This window comes from Alligator sinensis, unplaced genomic scaffold, assembly GCF_000455745.1.
Source record: "Alligator sinensis unplaced genomic scaffold, ASM45574v1 scaffold861_1, whole genome shotgun sequence".
In the NCBI taxonomy this organism is placed as follows: Eukaryota; Metazoa; Chordata; order Crocodylia; family Alligatoridae; genus Alligator; species Alligator sinensis.
Window position 1 is genome coordinate 133,419 of NW_005842153.1, and position 18,357 is coordinate 151,775.

Genomic DNA, 18,357 nt, shown 5'->3' on the forward strand with positions numbered 1-18,357 from the left:
CGCTGGCGGGCGATGTGCGAGGCGGGGGGTCCGGGACCAGCTGCCCACCGTGCCCTGGCAGAGCTGCAAATCCAGGCCTCTCACCTCTTGTCTTTCCTGGGCCCTCAGCGCTACAGGCTCACTGCCCCGCTCCTCGTTGTCACTGCTAGAGAGACAGACCTGCCTCCTCAGACACCCCTGGCTGCCTCGGCACCTGTTTTGTTAAATCGCCCTATCTCCACTTGCCCCCTTGCTTGCATCGCACAATCGTGTTTGTGTAGCGTCGTTTCCCACAGTTGAGAATAAGGCGGGTGGGCGTGTGCATGCCTAAATACAGCCCTCCTTGTTTTATGCAGCTCTGGTGGGAGATTAGCCAGAATCCCTTGCACAAAATTGCAGGACAACCTTATTTCATACCCCAGCTAGTAATGTCAAAAGAAACAATTTAAACGATTTCGAAATGACACACCAGGGTCATGTTAGGTCATTCATATTTCTTGTTCTTTCCTGTGTGTTTGCTACATGTGGCTGTCGCGGTAGCTTTAATTTTAGCTGGTTGACCAGCAAGGATGTTGTGAAGGTTCAGACCGTGCGAGTTGGGGACAGGAGGAAGAGGGGAAAGATGTGAGAAGGGGCACACCTGTAAAACCAGACCTGGGAACATGTAGTAGGGAGAGGATTTGAAATGTGGGCCCCGTTTTTGGTCAGGGAACAAAAGCTAGCACTGAGTTTACCAAACGTTCAGTCTGCAAACCAGGGTGAAACTTTACTTTATAAAGCAAATAAGCAGTGATGTGTCCTTTGGTTTTGTTTTTAATCGGTATTTCCTCATCCCAATTTAACAGGTAGCGCAAATGTCTTTTCGAGGGGGAGGAGGTAGAGGACGAGGAGGAAGAGGGGGCTTCAGTCGTGGCGGTGGAGGGGGCTTCAGTCGTGGCGGACGAGGTGGCTTTGGACGGGGAGGTGGTGGACGCGGAGGCTTCAACAGAGGATATGACCAAGGACCACCAGAAAGCGTAGTTCGTAAGTTATCCCAAGAGCCCTGTTTGTTTTAATTTGGGATGAGAATTCCAGGTTTCACTGTAGATTTAAAAAAAAATAAATTTATTGCAGTTTTGGGAGAGTTCATGCATCCCTGTGAAGATGACATTGTTTGTAAATGTACGACGGAAGAAAACAGAGTGCCTTATTTCAATGCACCTGTATACTTGGATAACAAAGAGCAGATCGGCAAAGTGGATGAAATATTCGGACAGCTACGAGACTTTGTATCCTTCAGAAGTACACTATTTGTGTTTGTGTCGGTTATTAAATAAGGTTGTCCAGTGATTTTTAACAATAGGTTGTCTTGTCTATGTATGAGAGATTTACCAGTTAAACAAACCTGTGTAATTACGCAGGTGTATTTAAACTGATGAGAGATTATACTAGAGTATCTCTCAGTATAGATTCTTGGAGTGCTTTTCTTCTTGGTTTAGCTTAGACTTTGTATAAAGCAACATAGGCGAGAATTAGTGTGCGTCTGTAAGTGGAGTCTCTTGTTCTGGATGTTGTTAATAACAGTGAATCATCCTATGGTTTTCTCAGTTCATAAACACTCAACCAGCCCTATTCCTACCTGTACAGTACTTGGGTATCTGAATTTCAGGCATGGGTGGTAATGAGAGTTAAGTTTGGGCTTAAGTCATTTGCCACTAAGTGCATGACTTGGGGAAAAATTTCCTGACTTCAGTTTCTCACCTGTTCCGTGTCTTTTACTTCCATATCTCTTGGAAGTAAGTTCTCCAAGAGAGCTCTATAAAGTTAAGGATTACTGCCTATTTGACCATCTTAAAAGTGATCATTAATGATGCAATAGTTTTCTTATATCTGTACTTTACAATTGTAATGTCATTGCATTAAAATACTGTGTTCAAGAAGCTATGACAGTGTGTGTGTTACACATCATTATGGTATTCCAAATGGTAGAGACTCTAGGATGGGTGCTTCTTTTTTTCATTTATTGCTGTTTATGTTATTTGTAAGAGGCAGAAAGGAGGTTTGGTAAACAGAAGAATAAACAGCAAAAGCAAGTTTGACAAGCTTCTTCTTTTCTCAGTATGACTGTTAAATCTTCTCCCTACTTTCTCACTTAGCACAGCTGCTCAATGTTAAACTTCTACATATATTTGAAAATCAGAAAACAGGGACTTAGGTCCATATTTAGGCTCCAGATTTTTGGCCCTTATTGTGGGGATGTTGACTTGAATGTAACTTGCTGATTTGCTTTTTCATCTTCAGGATTATATTTGAATTTTCTTTTGATAAAACGCACGTTCCTGGGGAAAAAGTGAACCAAGTTGATTCTGTAGTTCATTACTCCTTCTTTGTCTCAGACAAGTTAAAAGCCTACATTACAGGATAGCACTCAAATTTGTGGTTTTGTAATTGCATTTAAGCTTTTCTAATGGATTTTTATTGCTATGTTAAGGTTTAAAACACAGAATGGAGAAAATGTAGTTACAGTAATGATAGCTATTGCTTGGGATAGTAGCAAAAATTCTGAGAAGTGGTATTTAAATAGTTAACCCATAAATAAAGCCAGTGCCTATCCATTTCTTGAGATAAATTATAATTTAAGTCACTGTTTTTTATAGTCCTTAAAGAAAGTCTCAGTACTTTTCAGTTAAGTTGTCAGAGAACATGAAAGCCTCCTCGTTCAAGAAATTACAAAAGGTGAGTTTATTTTAAGATGCAGTAAAACTGATATATTCAATGAGTGTTTACAATTCCATTTTACAAATGTTTTCATAATTTTGTATTTTTAAATTTTTGGTACTGCACAATTTGGATAATCCCTACCACAATTAAAATCCAAAAAATGACATTGTTTAATTAGGACCTTTTTAAAATGCTATAAACAACTTTGTATTGTGCATTTCTTTAAACACTTTAATCTCAGTTTAGAAATTTACTTCTCTTGTTACATGAAACTGTGTAACCCACCTTCTTTAATATGCTAATTTCTGTAATTTTTAGTAATCTGATAAACTTTTCCAGGCTCCTAAAAACATTGTATCCACCCTTATTCTCTGCTTTCACAAGGATTTTGTTCCCCCCTTCCACAGATAGGGAAGGGTATGGTGAACAGAAGAAAAAAAACTTCACTTTGAAATCTTACTCTGCTTTCTTAATTGGAAACCTTTATCTTTCTGAAGGCTATTTTCAAATATTTTGTCCGTGTTATGTAGCTCTTTGCAAAGAAAGAACTTAAAATTGATAGCATAAAGAAAAGATTAAGATCAAATTATGCTTGTGTGCAAGTGAGAGAGAGATGTCAAATATTAGGTTTCTTTGGCGTTCCTAAAGCCTAACAGTGCTGTTTCTCTTCCAGTTTTATATTGACCCAGCAAAGTTGCTGCCCTTACAAAGGTTTTTACCAAGACCTCCGGGAGAGAAAGGACCTCCAAGAGGTGGTAGAGGAGGTGGTAGAGGAGGACGTGGAAGAGGAGGTGGCAGGGGTGGAGGAGGTCGAGGTGGAGGTAGGTTTCTATCAAGTAAACAGTTTCTGTAATTATTTTGTGAAGACCTACGGCCAAGCAAACACTCGCATGAGCAGTTGCTTCGTTAGCATGTTTTTAAAGATGCATAGAAGACTTGTAAAATCTGTATTTCATACCCTGATATCTGTTATATCCATAGCCAGCTATAACTAAATGTAGGGACCTTTTGAAGTCCTGGGATCACATGGGCAGGCCTAGGTCCCTTCACAGCCAAGAGCCTCTTACTTCTAGGTTCTGAGGAAGGGCCACAGAGCCAGCACTCTTAAAAACTTGTGTATACAAGGCAGAGTAACCAAATGTAAAGGCCACAGAGTTTAAAAAAAAAAAAAAAAAAAAAAAGCATGTTGAATATCAGGGGAAACTTTGTTGCAGGAAAGTCTTCTGAAAGTAGTAGCAGATGCTCTATTTTGCAGTAAAGCCTAAGCTGAACAGTATCCTTGATAATATAATATGTGATAAGCTCCTGTACTGAGAAATGAAACTGAATGAACTATTAGAGGTCTTCCACCTCTGCTATAAAAACTTAACTTTAGCTGCTTCCCAGAAAGACTGAAACTAGTTCTTCCTTAAAAGCCTGATTTTCCCCCCCCCCCCCTTTGAATGGGCGTGTACCATGTCCAAAAGAAGAATTCTTCTAAAACTTTTTATTGTGCATTCCTTCTAATATAACAGTTTTTGGAGATACTTTGTAAAACATCATTTTTAAAGTTAGGACTTTGACATTTTAAATGGGTTGTTTTTTTTTTTTTAAGATTCTAACATGTTTTAGATTTTGTGATTATTGCATCTCCCCATGCCTGAAGAAGAAGGGTGTTTGTGCCTGAAAGCTTGCAAAGAACATTTTTTTTCCAATTTAGTTGTTCTAATAAAAGAGATCACATCTATCCAGAGAACCTTGTTTGCCTTAGTCTAGAAACTTTAAATTAGCTTTGTATTCCATAAATACTTTCTAGTATTTTGGGGATAGTAAGGAACACAAGGAGCCCAGGAAGGAACTGGAGGTAAGACTTTGAGAAAGAGACCGAGAGGAGTAGGGTGTGACACTATACATTCTAGTAATGCTGATCTGACGCTTGTTTCAAATTTTTCATGTGGAGGATGTTTGTTACATTCTTTCTTGTATGCTGATGTCTTAAAACTTAATTTCTACTTCCAGGTGGCTTCAGAGGAGGAAGAGGTGGTGGAGGTTTCAGAGGAGGAAGAGGCGGTGGTGGAGGTTTCAGGGGTAAGTGGGCTATAGCTTAAGTCTATGTAAAAAGTAGTTTAGAATATCTAAATCCATTATTAAGTATTAACAGTATACTTTTCTGTTGCTTGTTTTACAAGGAGGTATACATTTGCACTAGATTTATGAAAAAATAAATAGTCTGTGCATCATGATAGATACTCTAATGTCTAAATTTCTCTTTTCCGTGTTGTTTAAAACACAGTCCAGTGTCAGTACAAATAGTTTAGGACAAATAAGAGTGGATTTTACAGTAGCTGGGTTTGTTTTTACATTTATGTGCAGACACTGTACATAATAAAAGCAGACACTGCTTCAAGTAAAACCAAGATGTGAATTACTCAGTCCATGTTTTTCTCTTTTTCAAAATAGGCAGAGGACGTTAAAAATGGACCTTCAGGTTTCTGGCTTACAATATGATCCACAGAAGTGAAGAGCAAGAGGAATTTTCCAGGGGACCTGAAAAATAAAATTTGATTGTAAAGACATCAAAATAGTGAAACATTAGCAATTGCTGTTGTGAGTAATGGATACCTAACAACGATGAAGCGGAATGGGTCACTGATGAATTGGGGAAGCTCTTGATTCTTCACTTGGAATGTACTTGAATTTTTTTTAAAGCTGCCTTAAGCAGTTTTTATATTTTTACATCCTTCATTTCTTACAGACTGTTTTAGTTAACGTGTGACTTCATGTTGAAGTTGAAAAGAAATGATATGCTGAACAAGTAAAAAGAAACTGCAGGTTCACTAAATGTAAAGATACAAGCTGTATTTGCAGAACTGAAGTCTTATTCTTCCTGTCTTTTTTATTGTTGAGTCTCTCGGTGCTTTGTATGTGTTGCATGCTCTGTTTAAAACAAGCACAAAAAAAGTTGTCCTTGTTTTTTACAGAGTACATTTTTTAAATAGTTATATTTTAAAATGGGAAGAATTTGTGGGGAATATTAAGAAATATGTCATTTGATTTGTATAAATCTTCATGAAAACTAAAATGTGTCAGTAACACCTTTTGGGAAAGCCATTCTTTTAACAAGTTATTCAAGGTAAATACCCATTACTTTTATATTGGTCACCTAAACATGAATGCTGAAATGGATGAGAGGTCTGTTCTTGGCTCTCTTCTTTTTTTAAAGTAACGTTCAAGTTAGAAGCAGAAGCAGTGGCATAGCAGCACTATGTCATTTAGAAATACTTGATGGTATTACAGTAGAAGAAAGTGTTACCAGATTTGCCCGTTACTTTGTGGAGTGCTCATTTATTAGGGGTATGTTTCTAGGGTCTTTGTAGTTCTGTCAATGTGTTACTTGTGTTTCTGTATGGAGCTGTATCTCTCCCTTCTGTAAGTCCTCACTCCCAATGGAGCCATCTTGCAGGACTCGGTCTCAATGGGGCTGGGTTTCTCCTTCCACCAATCAGTCAAATGTGCACACACACTAATGTGACATGCCTGATCTGGCAGGGTTGATTAGCATGTATGACATGCTAATCAACTATGATTATGATTATGTGGTATGACACCCTCATGCCATAAATCAGTTCATCAGGGCAACAGTAAAATGCAGTCAGACACAAGCACACAGGTGAACAGAATATCTCTGAATCAGGCTGGGTGTCCCGCTGACACCCTCATGGGCCAGCATTCAGTTTATTCTGGCACGTCTGAGTCAAACTGGGTCAATCAGCCTATACAAGCTGATACCCTTATGTGTCTTAAACTCAGCACGTCCCGATCTTTTGCCCTAACTGTCCTAGTAGTGGTAGCCTCTTGATGAGCAAACCCCACGGTATTTTTTGGGGCTTTACAGGGATCTTTGGCTTAGGTAAAGGAAGTGTTGCTGCAGAGAAAGTGGAGAAGGGGAAGTAGAGAAGGAAAAATTCACCTAGTTACCACCAGTTTTACTGTAAAAATTATTTATTGCTAAGTGTATGAAATTTATGATGGTACTACTAGTAGTAGAAATGCATGGGAAAACCAAAACAATTACAATATTACCCTGGTTCAGTTGAGTATTTGGGGAAACCGAGCTCAAGCTTAACTAATAAAATTCAGGTTCAGAAAGCTATGCCTAGAGAGAAAAAGAAAGAGAGGGAGAAAGAGAGCGAGAGCTGGAATCTCACCATTCCAAGGCACTTGGATGGTTTGTTGATGGGCAAAATTCCTAGCATGATCATTGAAGGTTAAACAGGTGACAGAAAGAGATGATCTGTTTATTCCAGCTTTCTGAGAACAACAGTGGATGGTGTCAGAGAGATTTCTCCCTCTTGAAGCACACTACTGCTTTACAGCTTTCTTGCACTCTTAGTCTAGCCTCTTCAAAGCATTATTTTAATTGTGTAAATCAAGAGGGTCCCAAGCTGTAATTGACAGGGGAAATCCTGTTATATAAACAGTTCAATTTTTAACTGAATTACCTTTTTCATTGACTAGCTGGTTTGGAACATTTCAAGAAACTGATTAACAACCAGTTTTAAGGAGTAACCAGACACCTAGGAGCCAGCTTGAAATTATTATGACTATAGAAGATGTACTGGAAGAGCTTCTCAGATGACCTAGCTATGCTTGCACTGTGAAGTCAGCATCAGTGTTTTGTATTTTACCTGTTGTGAATAAGCTGCAGTTTAGCATAACATTCAGATCTTACTGTAGTTTTTTTAACATACTTAAGGGGATTACTTGGAGTGTTCATAAACTTTGTGGGGAGGACTTTCACCAGTCATCCCGGGAAAAGTATGACAGCATTTGTGATCAGGGCTCCAATGGGCTGGACGTTGTGATGAACCTTTAACCATTGTTCAGATGTCACCCATATCCCCTCTGTCTCAGTTTCTTGCCTTAGCATTCCTTAACATGACAACCGAGTTTTAGTCAATCAAGTTTAAATAGGCCTCCCATACTGGGGCCGGGGAATGTATGGCCTGAGATGCCTATTAAATTTTTCTTCTGCTTAGTTCTGGTTAGATGAGGGGTATGTGTGTTGGGGGGAGGGGGATATCAAAAGTCCTTTGTAAATCCAGTAAGCTGGGTGCCAGGGCTCCCTCAGGATCACAGAGCTGGCAGGTAACAAAAGTAGGACTATAATCCAGGTAACTTCCCCTATAACAGGTGCTGCAAGTAGTAAACAGGTTCATAGCATCCCATGTAGTGCTGACATGCATCTTGTGGACCTCCATCACTTAGAACAGTGGTTCTCAACGCTTCATACCGGACCCACATCCCCCTGGCCCTCCTGCTGGTGCCTAACCTGCAGTCACTTGTCCTTCTGCAGCCTTGGCACACCTTCCCCCACTGCTGGTAGGCACCTGCCTCTCCCCACACACCCATCCCCTCTACACATGCACACTCAACCCCAGTGGTCCCCAAACTCTGGTCTCCATACACTTACCTTCATCTGCCTGCTGGGGCTGCTCCCATGATCCTGCCTGGCTGCATGCTGGCCGTGTCCCAAGCAGCCCCTTGCAGGCTGGAATGCTGTCAGCCTGGAAGGGGAAACCTGCACTTTTGTGCATTTTGCTGGCACTTGCTCACAACCCTTTGAAATATTCTTGTGACCCACTTTTGGGTTGTGACCCATGGGTTGAGAAACATTGATTTAGAAGACACCAGAATGGATAGACTGCTAGGTGGGATGGAATCCTAACCACTGTGGCTCTTTAAATTTGGACAGGACAATCCATGTTGTGCAGCCCTACATAAAAAAAACAAACCAAGGCTGCAAAAAATCTGCTATACAGAAGTGAAATAAGATAATCTTTCACTGATCCAAGGAGGCTCATGGCACTGCAACTTATATCATATTCTGGGAACATTTTAGAACTCTATGAACTGAAGAGAGAGAGTTCTTTTGTGTGACATTTTCAGTATGGAAGAAAATACACTTTTAGAATAGAGCCTACTTCTTCACAATCTCCTTAACTCATAAGTATAACACTTTGGACCGATTCAATAAAATATTTATCGAATGTTTGCTATAAGAAATGTCTCAGAGAGAGAAAGAACCTGAAAACTAACCCTTCAGGTAGTTGAAGGCTGCTATTAAATCCCCTCTGTCTTCTTTAGACTAAATAAGCTCAGTTCCCTCAGCCTCTCCTCAGAAGTCATGTGCCCCAGTCCACTAATTATTGTCATTACCCTTTGCTGGACTCTTCAATTTGTCCACATCCTTTCTGTAGTGGGGGCCCAAAACTGGACACACTAGTCCAGATGTGGCCTCACCAGTGCCAAATAGAGGAGAAGAATCACTTCCCTTGACCTACTGGCAACACTCCTACCAATGCAGGCCAATATGCTGTTAGCCTTCTTTGCAACAAGGGTACACTTGCCTCATATTCAGTTTATTGTTCACTGTACCCCCCAGCTGCAGAGCTGCTGCCCGGCCAGTCAGCCCCCAGCCTGTACTGGTGCATGGGATTGTTCCATCATAAGTGCAGGACTTGGTATTTCTCCTTGTTGAACCTCAGGAGATTCCTTTTGGTTCAATCTCCCAATTTTGTCTAGGTCATTCTGCATCCTAGCCCTACCCTCCAGTGTATCTACTACTGCCCCCAGCTGGGTGTCATCTGAAAACTTGCTGAGGGTTCACTTTAAGCCATCTTCCAGGTTGTTGATGAAGATATTGAACAAAACTGACCCCAGGACCGACCCTTGGGGCGTGCTACTTGATACTGGCTACCAACTAGACATCAAGCCATTGATTATTACCCTTTGAGCCCAATGCTCCAGCCAGTTTTCTATCCACCATATAGTCCATTCACCTAGCCCATACTTCCTTAGCTTGCCTACGAGAATGCTGTGGGAGACTATTGAAAACCTTGCTAAAATCAAGGTATACCACTTATAAGCTTTTTGTCATTTAGTTTACTGAAGAGTTCCCTACTAAGCCAAGCAGGTCTTTTGCCATACTTGCTCGTCTTCCTACACATTGGGGTGGTTTGTTTCTGCACTCTCAGTAAGGCTTTTTTATAAAGTACAACCAGCTCTCCTGGACTCCTCTTCCCCTCAGACTGGCTTCCCAGGGGATCCTACCCATGGGTTCCTTGAGCAGGTTGAAGCCTGCTTTTCTGAAGTCCAGGGTCCTTACTCTGCTGCTCTCCTTCCTTTCTTTCCTTAGGATTCTGAACTCAATCATCTCATGGTCAGTGCTGCCCAAGTTGCCATCTACTATTACATTCCCACCAATTTTTCCCTGTTTGTGAGCAGCAGATCAAGAAGAGTATGGCTCCATGTTGGCTGGTTCAGCACTTGCACCAGGAAACTGTGCCCAGCACTCTCCAAAACCTTCAAAAGTCTATCAATTAAGCAGTTTTAGAATGGCTCCAAGTGCATGCCCCAAATCTGCTTTCTGGGTTGGGAGTGAGGTGCACTGGGTATATGCTCAAGTCCCATTTAAGCAGTCTATTTTGCCTAATTAGTTTGAAGTGTTTCCAGACTCAGGAGGGAGGTGGTCTAGACATGACTTTAATATTTTTTTAAATGAATTTGACACCTAAATCTTATTGATTTTCATTCTGTTCATTTTGAAAACAGAACTTTGCTATATTATGACCAGATGATGATGATGATTTTCATGAGAATTTTGATGCCTGAATACCTTTAAAACGCTGGTCCCTTTATTTTTGCAAAACTGAGACATGTAATACTGAAATACAACTTTAAGAATCAGCCTATACCTTGTCCATGTACAGAAGGTTGTCATTACAATCATTTTAAATCATTTTAGATCTGCATTAGATAAATGCTACAGCTCAGGTATGAGAGGGTGAGGACACATCTTAATAATTTTCTTATTTGATAAAGTAGATAACCACCAGATACAGGTTTAAGAAGCTAAATTTGGTACTGGTTGTAAGGAATGTAGCAGGTTCCTTGGAAGCACAGATTATATTAATTTTCCATTAAAAGAAACCTGTGCTTTCTATTATGTCTCTCATTTTGGTCAGGAAAACAAAAATATGTAGCTAATGCCATCAGTTCCTAATTTGGAGTTGGCTCTTAGAAGTTGCTTCTGCAGTGGTTCTCCACCTTGATTGACTCAAGGCACCCCCCTGGAAAACGTTAACTCTTAGTTTTCACTTGATTTTTTGGCTACAGAAACACAGTAGAACAATTCTGTAGCAAAGAATTCAGAAAGACAGCTAGTCAGAATGCTTTTAACACTATGGATTCCTATTTGAAATCGCTGGTTTTATCCTATGAAACACGTTTGCACACTTAACAGTGCCAACCTTGCATGGCAGTCCACAGCACTCCCTGAAAGGATTTCAAGGCACCCTAATTAAGAATCGCTGAGCTACTGAAACTAAACTAGTTGAATTTGCTGGTGATTTTTTTTTTTGGGTAGAGAATCAGATTTCTCTATCTAACAAGTGTGCATGTATAGCAGAAGAATTATTCTGGAGAATTTTTTAGCATAGGATTAAAGAGGTGTTAACCTGTTTTTCAAGAAAAAAGCTACTCGGACCTCAGCAGGGATAGGTTAAAAAAAGGGTCAATGTGGCCCTCTTGTGGTGATGCACTGAATTGTTAATGTGCTTTATATTCAAATGCTGGTAGTGCTGGAAAGATTGGCAGATTGGATAGTGGCAGGTCTTTTATTCAAATAAATTGAGTTAGTTTAATAAAGCTAAACAATTCTGTATCAACATCACTTCTAAGTGGATCTATTTGATGCACATGGCTACTCTTGCAGCTCCCCTGCACGGGACCACTTCTCAAGGTTATAAGGTAAATTGAGTCTGCAGGTCTAATTCAATATTTGTTGTGAAAAGCTGCCAGATACAAACTGGTTTAATTAGCTCAATTCGGGGGAGGTCCCTAATAGCTATCAAATGGAAACCAACTCCTGTTCATGCTGATCCGGACAAAAATAGAGCTATTTGAGAGGAAAAGCTCCATTTCTTGTAGTCATAAGACATGTCACTGGCATTACACCTACTTCAGTAGGCATGCTTCACATTTTACACAATAAAAGTTGTGCCATGGCAAAGGGTCTTACAAAATTGGATTTAAGAACACAAGTTGGTAAAGCATGTGGGGATGGGGACTCAAAACTGGGAGAACACAAAGTGATTGCAGTTATGTATTTCTTGTCTTTATTCCTATTTGTGTTTTTAACAGTTTTCAGATGCATGGAGGGAGGCTGTTCACCCAATATTACTTGATTGAAAGTGAGTGCTAAACTACCCCTTGTCTTTGCAAAGTTACTATTATTTTAATTTGGGAATATTGACAAAGATAATGGTTGGAAGGGAGGATGATGGTGAAGTCTAGCTATTTCAAGAGGAATTCAGACTGTCATGTTCAGGAGGATGTATTACATACACAATGAAAAAAGTGGTGGCTGCTTCTATAAAAAGACAGGTTTTCATGTTCTTGGTGCACATTGTTGCAAGAGTTTCAACACTTCTGACAATTATGCCAAAAATATAGGGAAAGAGAAAATCACAGCAGATCGCAATCACGGTTTGGCCTGGCAAAATATAGGCAACAGTGTGCAGAAGGGAAGTGGATTTATTCCCATCTACGTACATTCCTTTCCACACTGTCTCCATGCCAAAGACTAAGGCTAAGGCATTACATCTGTAGCTCTATATATGCTCTTGTAGTGCTACAAAAAGTGAATATACAGATGTACATGCTGTCCATAGGGCTGCCTGCATGCTTGGCTTCCTACGTGTTTGTTTGGTGGACTGTGTGTATGTTGGGTGTGTGGTTTGAGAAGCTGGGAGTGTTTCCAGCTGAGTGATTGCTGCCTGTGCCTGACAATAGCCCTAACGAGGGGGCAGAGCAAGGCCAGGCCCAGCAGGGTATAGAAGGAGACTCCATGAGTGACCAAGGAGCAAGCAAACGGGCAGCAATTTGCAAGTTGGTTTGCCGCCTCCCCTCTCTCTTTGAAGGGGAGCCTTTAAGCTTGGTGAGAGGAAGCAGGGATAAAGGAACCCTTTGGGACCAAGGAACAGTAATCAGGCCAGCTTACAGGGGAGTTTACTAGGGAAGGTCTGCTTGGAAGAAGGGCAGCAAGAAGGAGGCAGCAGATTGAGACCCAGGGAAATGGATTCAGGATATTGCAATGCCAGAACCATTGCCACTGCCTCTGCTTGCACCTGTGAGGTGTCTGTGCAGGCAGGACCACTCACTGTTGAGTCTTCCACCCAGGTCCTGGTTTGGTACTGTGGAGACTGTGGCTTGCAGGGCCCTTCTGGTGATGGCCAGGTGGGGGAGTGCCTGCAATGTCAGTGGTGCCTCCTGGTGATGTCCCTCAGGGAGCAGGCAAGACAGCTACAGGAGGATGTTGCAAGGCTCCCTCCACCATGAGGACGTCATTGATTTAGTGCTAAAGGAGATCTCTAGGACTGTGAAGGAAGAACAGCCAAAGGCAGCATGAAAGAAGGGAGAGAGCATCTAGTTGGGGGTGTTCCTGCTTTGAGCAGGGGGTTGGACTAGATGACTTTCTGAGGTCTCTTCCAACCCTAATTTTCTACGATTTTATGGCATAGACTCGCAGGAGGGTGGAAGCTGGAAGTTTGTGAGCTCTGTCAGCAAGCAGAAATCTTCATCTTTACCTGCATCAGTTTGCCTGGAGAACAGATATGGAGCCCTAGCAATAGAAGAGATGGAGAACATTCTATTGGTGGAGGAGGACAGGCCAGGCCTCCTGAAGGTGGGAAGGAAGGAGACAATCACCACCAGGATGAAGTGATGGGTAGTTGTGGTTGGAGACTCCCTTCTGTGGGGGACAGAGGCATCCATCTACTGGCCTGATCTGTTGTCTCAGGAGGTCTTCTGCTTGCCTGAAGCCCAGATCCGAGATCTCATGGAGGCATTACTGAGATACATCTGACCCTCTGAATATTGCCCCATGCTGCTCATTCACGGGGGCTCCAATGATACTTCTAGGGGAGACCCTGAGCAGATCAAAACCGACTACAGATCTCTGGGTGCAGGGGTGATGGGGACAGAGGCTCTATTCTCCTCAATCCTTCCACTTAAGGGGGAGGGCCTGGGCAGGAGCAAGCACATCCTGCAGGTCAATGCTTGGCTGTGCAGATGGTGTCACCAGCAGGGTTTTGGTTTCTTTGACCATCAGATGATGTTCCAAAAAGAAGGATTGCTAGGAAGATATGGGAACCACCTGATGAAGAGAGGGAACAGCATCTTTGCAGCCAGGCTCGCTAACCTAGTGAGGAAGGCTTTAAATTAGGTTTGCCGGGAGATGGAGACCAAAGCCTGGGGGAAGTGGGTGGCCTGGATGAAGTGCAAGCACAAGGGGGCAGCAGAGGAGGCATTTTCATTCTCCCTGAAAAAGTAGGGCAAACAGCTACTTACCTCACGTGTCTACACAAACGCAAGGTGCCTGGAAAATGAGCAGGAAAAATTGGAAGTCCTTGCAACTATGATGTCATTGGAATAACAGAGACTTTGTGGGATAGCTTGAATGACTGGATCACTGTCATGGATGGGCATAACCTGTATGTCCACAGTCATGGACTGGCACAAACTTTATGTAAAAGAGCTGTATGATTGCTCAGCGCTACAGTATGGAACTGGAGATAGGCCTATTGAAAGTCTCTGGGTTAAGTGTCAGAGGGGAGAGCAACAAGGGTGATGTGATAGAGGTCTGTGATAGATCTCCAGACCAGGAAGATGTGCTAGATGAAGCTTTTTTCAAGCGGGTAGCGCAAGTTACCCAATCACAGCCCCTGGTTCTCATGGGGGACTTGAATCACCCTGACATCTGCTGGGAGATCAATACAGCAGTGCACCAGCAATCCAGGAAATTTTTGGAGAGCGTTGGGCACAATTTCCTGGTGCAAGTGCTGGACTGGCCAACTAGGGGTTGTGCTATTGACCTGCTGCTCAGAAACAGGGAAGAATTGATGAGGAATGCAGTAGTGGATGGCAACTTGGGCAGCAATGACCATGAGATGATTGAGATCAGGATCCTAAGGAAAGGAAGGAAGGAGAGCAGGAGAATAAGAATATTGGATTTCAGAAAAAACGACTTAGACTCACAAAGGGAATTTATGGGCAGGTTCCCCAGGGAGGCCAATCTGATAGGGGGAGAAGAGTCCAGGACAGTTGGGTGTACTTTAAAGAGACCTTACTGAGGGTGCAGCAACAAACCATCTCAAAGTGCAGGAAGACTAGCAAGTATGGCACAAGACCAGCTTGGCTTAGCAAGGAAATCTTCAGTAAACTAAATCACCAAAAGGAAGCTTATAAGAAGTGGAAACTTGGACAAACAACTCAGGAGGAGTATAAGAGCATTGCTTGGGCATTCAGGGATGAAGTCAGGAAGGCCAAAGTGCAACTGGAGTTGCACTTAGTAAGGGATGTGAAGAGTAACAAGAAGGGTTTCTACAAGTATGTCAGCAACAAGAGAAAGATCACAGAAAATATGGGTCCCTTACTGAATGGGGGAGGCAACTTAGTGACAGAGGATGCAGAAAAGACAGAAGTAATCAATGCCTTTTTCACCTCAGTCTTCACAGGTAAGCTCAGCTGCACCTGGCAGCACAGTTTGGGGAGCAAGTAAGCAGCCAACAGTGGTGAAAGAACAGGTTAGGGACTATTCAGAAAAGCTGGACATATATAAGTCCATGGGGCCGGATGGGATGCACCCGAGGGTGCTGAGGGAGTTGGCTGATGTGATTGCAGAGCCTGGCCATCATCTTTGAAAATTCATGGCGATCAGAAGAGGTCCCAGATGACTGGAAAAGGGCAAACATAGTGCCCATATTGAAGAAAGGGCAAAAGGAGGATCCAAGGAACTGCAGACCAGTCAGCTCACCTCAGTCTCTGGAAAAATAATGGAACAGATCCTCAAGGAATCAATTTCTAATCACTTGGAGGAGAAAAAGGTGATTAGGAACAGCCAGCTTGGATTCACAAAGGGAAAGTCATACCTGACCAACCTGATTGCCTTCTATCATGAGATGACTGGTTCTGTGGATGTGGGGAGACCAACGGATGTGATATGCCTTGACTTTAGTGAGGCTTTTGATATAATCTCCCACAATATTGTTGTAAGCAAGCTAAGGAAGTATAGGCTGGATGAATGGACTGTATAGATAACTGATAACTGATAGAAAACTTGCTGGATCCTTGGCCTGAAGGGGTAGTAATCAATGGCTCTATGTCTAGTTGGCAGCCGGTGTCAAGTGGAGGGCCCCAGGGGTCAGTCCTGGGGCTGGTTTTGTTCAATATCTTCAGCATTGACCTGGAAGATAGGATGGAGTGCACCCTCAAGTTAGCAGTTTGTAGATGACACCTAGCTGGGGGTAGTAGTAGATAAGATAGAGAATAGGACTAGGATTCAGAGACACCTAGACAAATTGGAGGATTGCACCAAAAGAAATCTAATGAGGTTCAGTAAGGAGAAATGCAAAGTCCTGCACTGAGTAGCTAGCCCCTTGACAGCCCACCAGGAGGAGTGCTACAGCCAGCTGAGACTTGGGGCTTTACCTCTGCTCCCCTGAGCAAGCTATTGCAGAGCCTGCTGCTGGGACCTTGCTGCCACAGTGGTGGCAGAGGGATCTCGTGCTGCTGCCACCGTGATCCTGGGGGAAGCTGGAGCTCCAGTAGCTGCAGCTGGGGAGAGGCCAAGCTGTCAGTGATTGTGCTCCCTTGCAGGCTTCCTTGGGACAGGGAGAGCAAAGGAGCAGCCCCTATTACAGGGGTTAGCAACCCTTGGCATGAGTGCCAGAGCATGGCATGCAAGGCCATTTTGTTTGGCCCACCACAGATGGCTTGGGCTCTGGGCAGCTGTCACTGGCCATGGAGCCTGGGCTGTTGGCAGCAGATATCCAGGAGGCTGCAATCCCTGTTGCAAGCAGCCTGGGCAGCTGTGGCAGGCAGCCAGGAGGCTGCAAATAGCTTCACTGGGCACTGGAGCCCCAGCTGGGCTCCATGGCGGTGGTGGGTACACCATGCCTTGGGGTAGATGGCAGGGGAAGGGCTGGGGTTATACTGCCCCAGGTCCCTTCTCAGCTGTGTTCCCCAAGGCACACATGCACTCACCCAGCCAGGACTCTGCAGTCTGGTGCAGCTGTTTGCAGCCTCCTGGCTCCCTTCCACTGCTGGCTTGGGCTCTGGGCAGCTGCAGCAGGCATCGGGCAGGCTGCAAACAGCTGCACCAGGGTCCAGAGTCCCAGCAGCAGCTCCGTGGTGGCAGCAGCGGCTGCACACACACCTTGGGGCATACAGTGTGGAAGGGGCCAGAGCAGCACAGCCCCGGCCCCTCCCCTGCTATCTGCCTGGAGGCACGTGTGCACTTACTGCCAGTAATGAGGATCAGGCCCTTCACAGGTCCCCTGCTATCTGCCTCTGGCATGCCAAATCGAGGTATGGGTGGAGGTTGGCATGTTTTTGGCACTCCAGCCAAAAATGTTGCTGACCCCTGTGCTATCACTCAAAGGGGCCGCTTTGAGTGGAGAGGATGCTTCACCAGCACGCAGGGTGACAAGAGGAAGGGAAGCGCAGGTAAGTATCAATGTCCGAGGAGCAGGGGGCCACAACTGTCCTGGGAGTGGGAGGAAGGCATGAGCACCTTCAGGAGGCCTCAGGTGCCTCTATACTAATGCTCGTAGCATGGGGTGTAAGCAGGAGGAACTATGCCTCCTGATTGCAAGTAAGAACCCAGACTTAGTAGGGCTCACAGAAACCTGGTGGGACCCTACGTATGACTGGGCAGTGGGCATTCGGGGGTACACCCTATATAGAAGAGACAGGACAGAGAGGAAAGGTGTGGGGGTTGCGCTCTATGTCAAAGAGCACCTCACATCATCAAGGACTAGCTTCGGGTTAGAGGAGGGTCGGGCAGAGACACTATGGGTCAAACTACAAGCGGGGCATGGCGAAAGGGACCTTACGGTGGGTGTCTACTACAGACCACCCAACCAGGGGGAAGAGCTAGACCAGGACTTCTCCAGTCATCTTATGGAGGCGGTTAGGTCAAGGGATGTTATTGTCATGGGTGACCTAAACTACCCAGACATTTGCTGGGAGGAGCAGACAGCCAGGTCTGACTGCTTGCGTAGGTTCCTGGCTGTATGACAGGACCTTCACCTTATCCAGGAAGTGCACAGCCCCACTAGGGGTAACGCCTTGCTGGATCTGGTCCTGGCCATGGGGGATGACCTGGTGAGGGGACTGCAGGTCCTTGACCACCTGGGCAATAGCGATCATCACCTGCTGGATTTCACTATCCAACGCAGGGCGTCTAGGGCTCACACCAAAGCTAAATCCCTTGATTTCAGAAGGGCAAACTTCAATGAGCTTAGGAGACTAGTGGGGGAGGTACTAAAGGCCCGGAAGGTAGAGGAGATGGGAGCCCACGAGGGATGGTCGTACCTTAAGGGGGCAATCCTCCAGGCCCAAAGGGTAACAGTCTCTGAGAGAAGCAAGGAGGGTAAGAGTGCTTAGAAACCCCCTTGGCTCAGCAAGGGCATTCAACAATGCCTGAGGACTAAAAGGGAGGCGTACAACCAGTGGAAGGGAGGAACTATCACCAAGGAGGAGTACTCCTCCTTGGCCTGTGAGTGTAGGAGGGCTATTAGGAAGGCCAAGGCAGAGATGGAACTCAGGCTAGCGTCCAGGATTAAGGACAACAAA

General features: G+C 44.0%; 1 protein-coding gene across 1 annotated transcript in view; it reads left to right on the top strand.

Annotated features, from left to right (window-relative positions):
• Positions 1-5,753, top strand: part of GAR1 (GAR1 ribonucleoprotein) — a 6,028-nt gene extending 275 nt beyond the window's left edge. Inside the window, 6 exon segments of the mRNA XM_025206355.1 lie at positions 797-1,002; positions 1,093-1,247; positions 2,635-2,694; positions 3,353-3,500; positions 4,678-4,746; positions 5,119-5,753. Coding sequence (XP_025062140.1) covers positions 797-1,002; positions 1,093-1,247; positions 2,635-2,694; positions 3,353-3,500; positions 4,678-4,746; positions 5,119-5,132 — 652 coding nt within the window. The 3' untranslated portion in view covers positions 5,133-5,753.
• Positions 5,754-18,357: the final 12,604 nt, after the last annotated feature.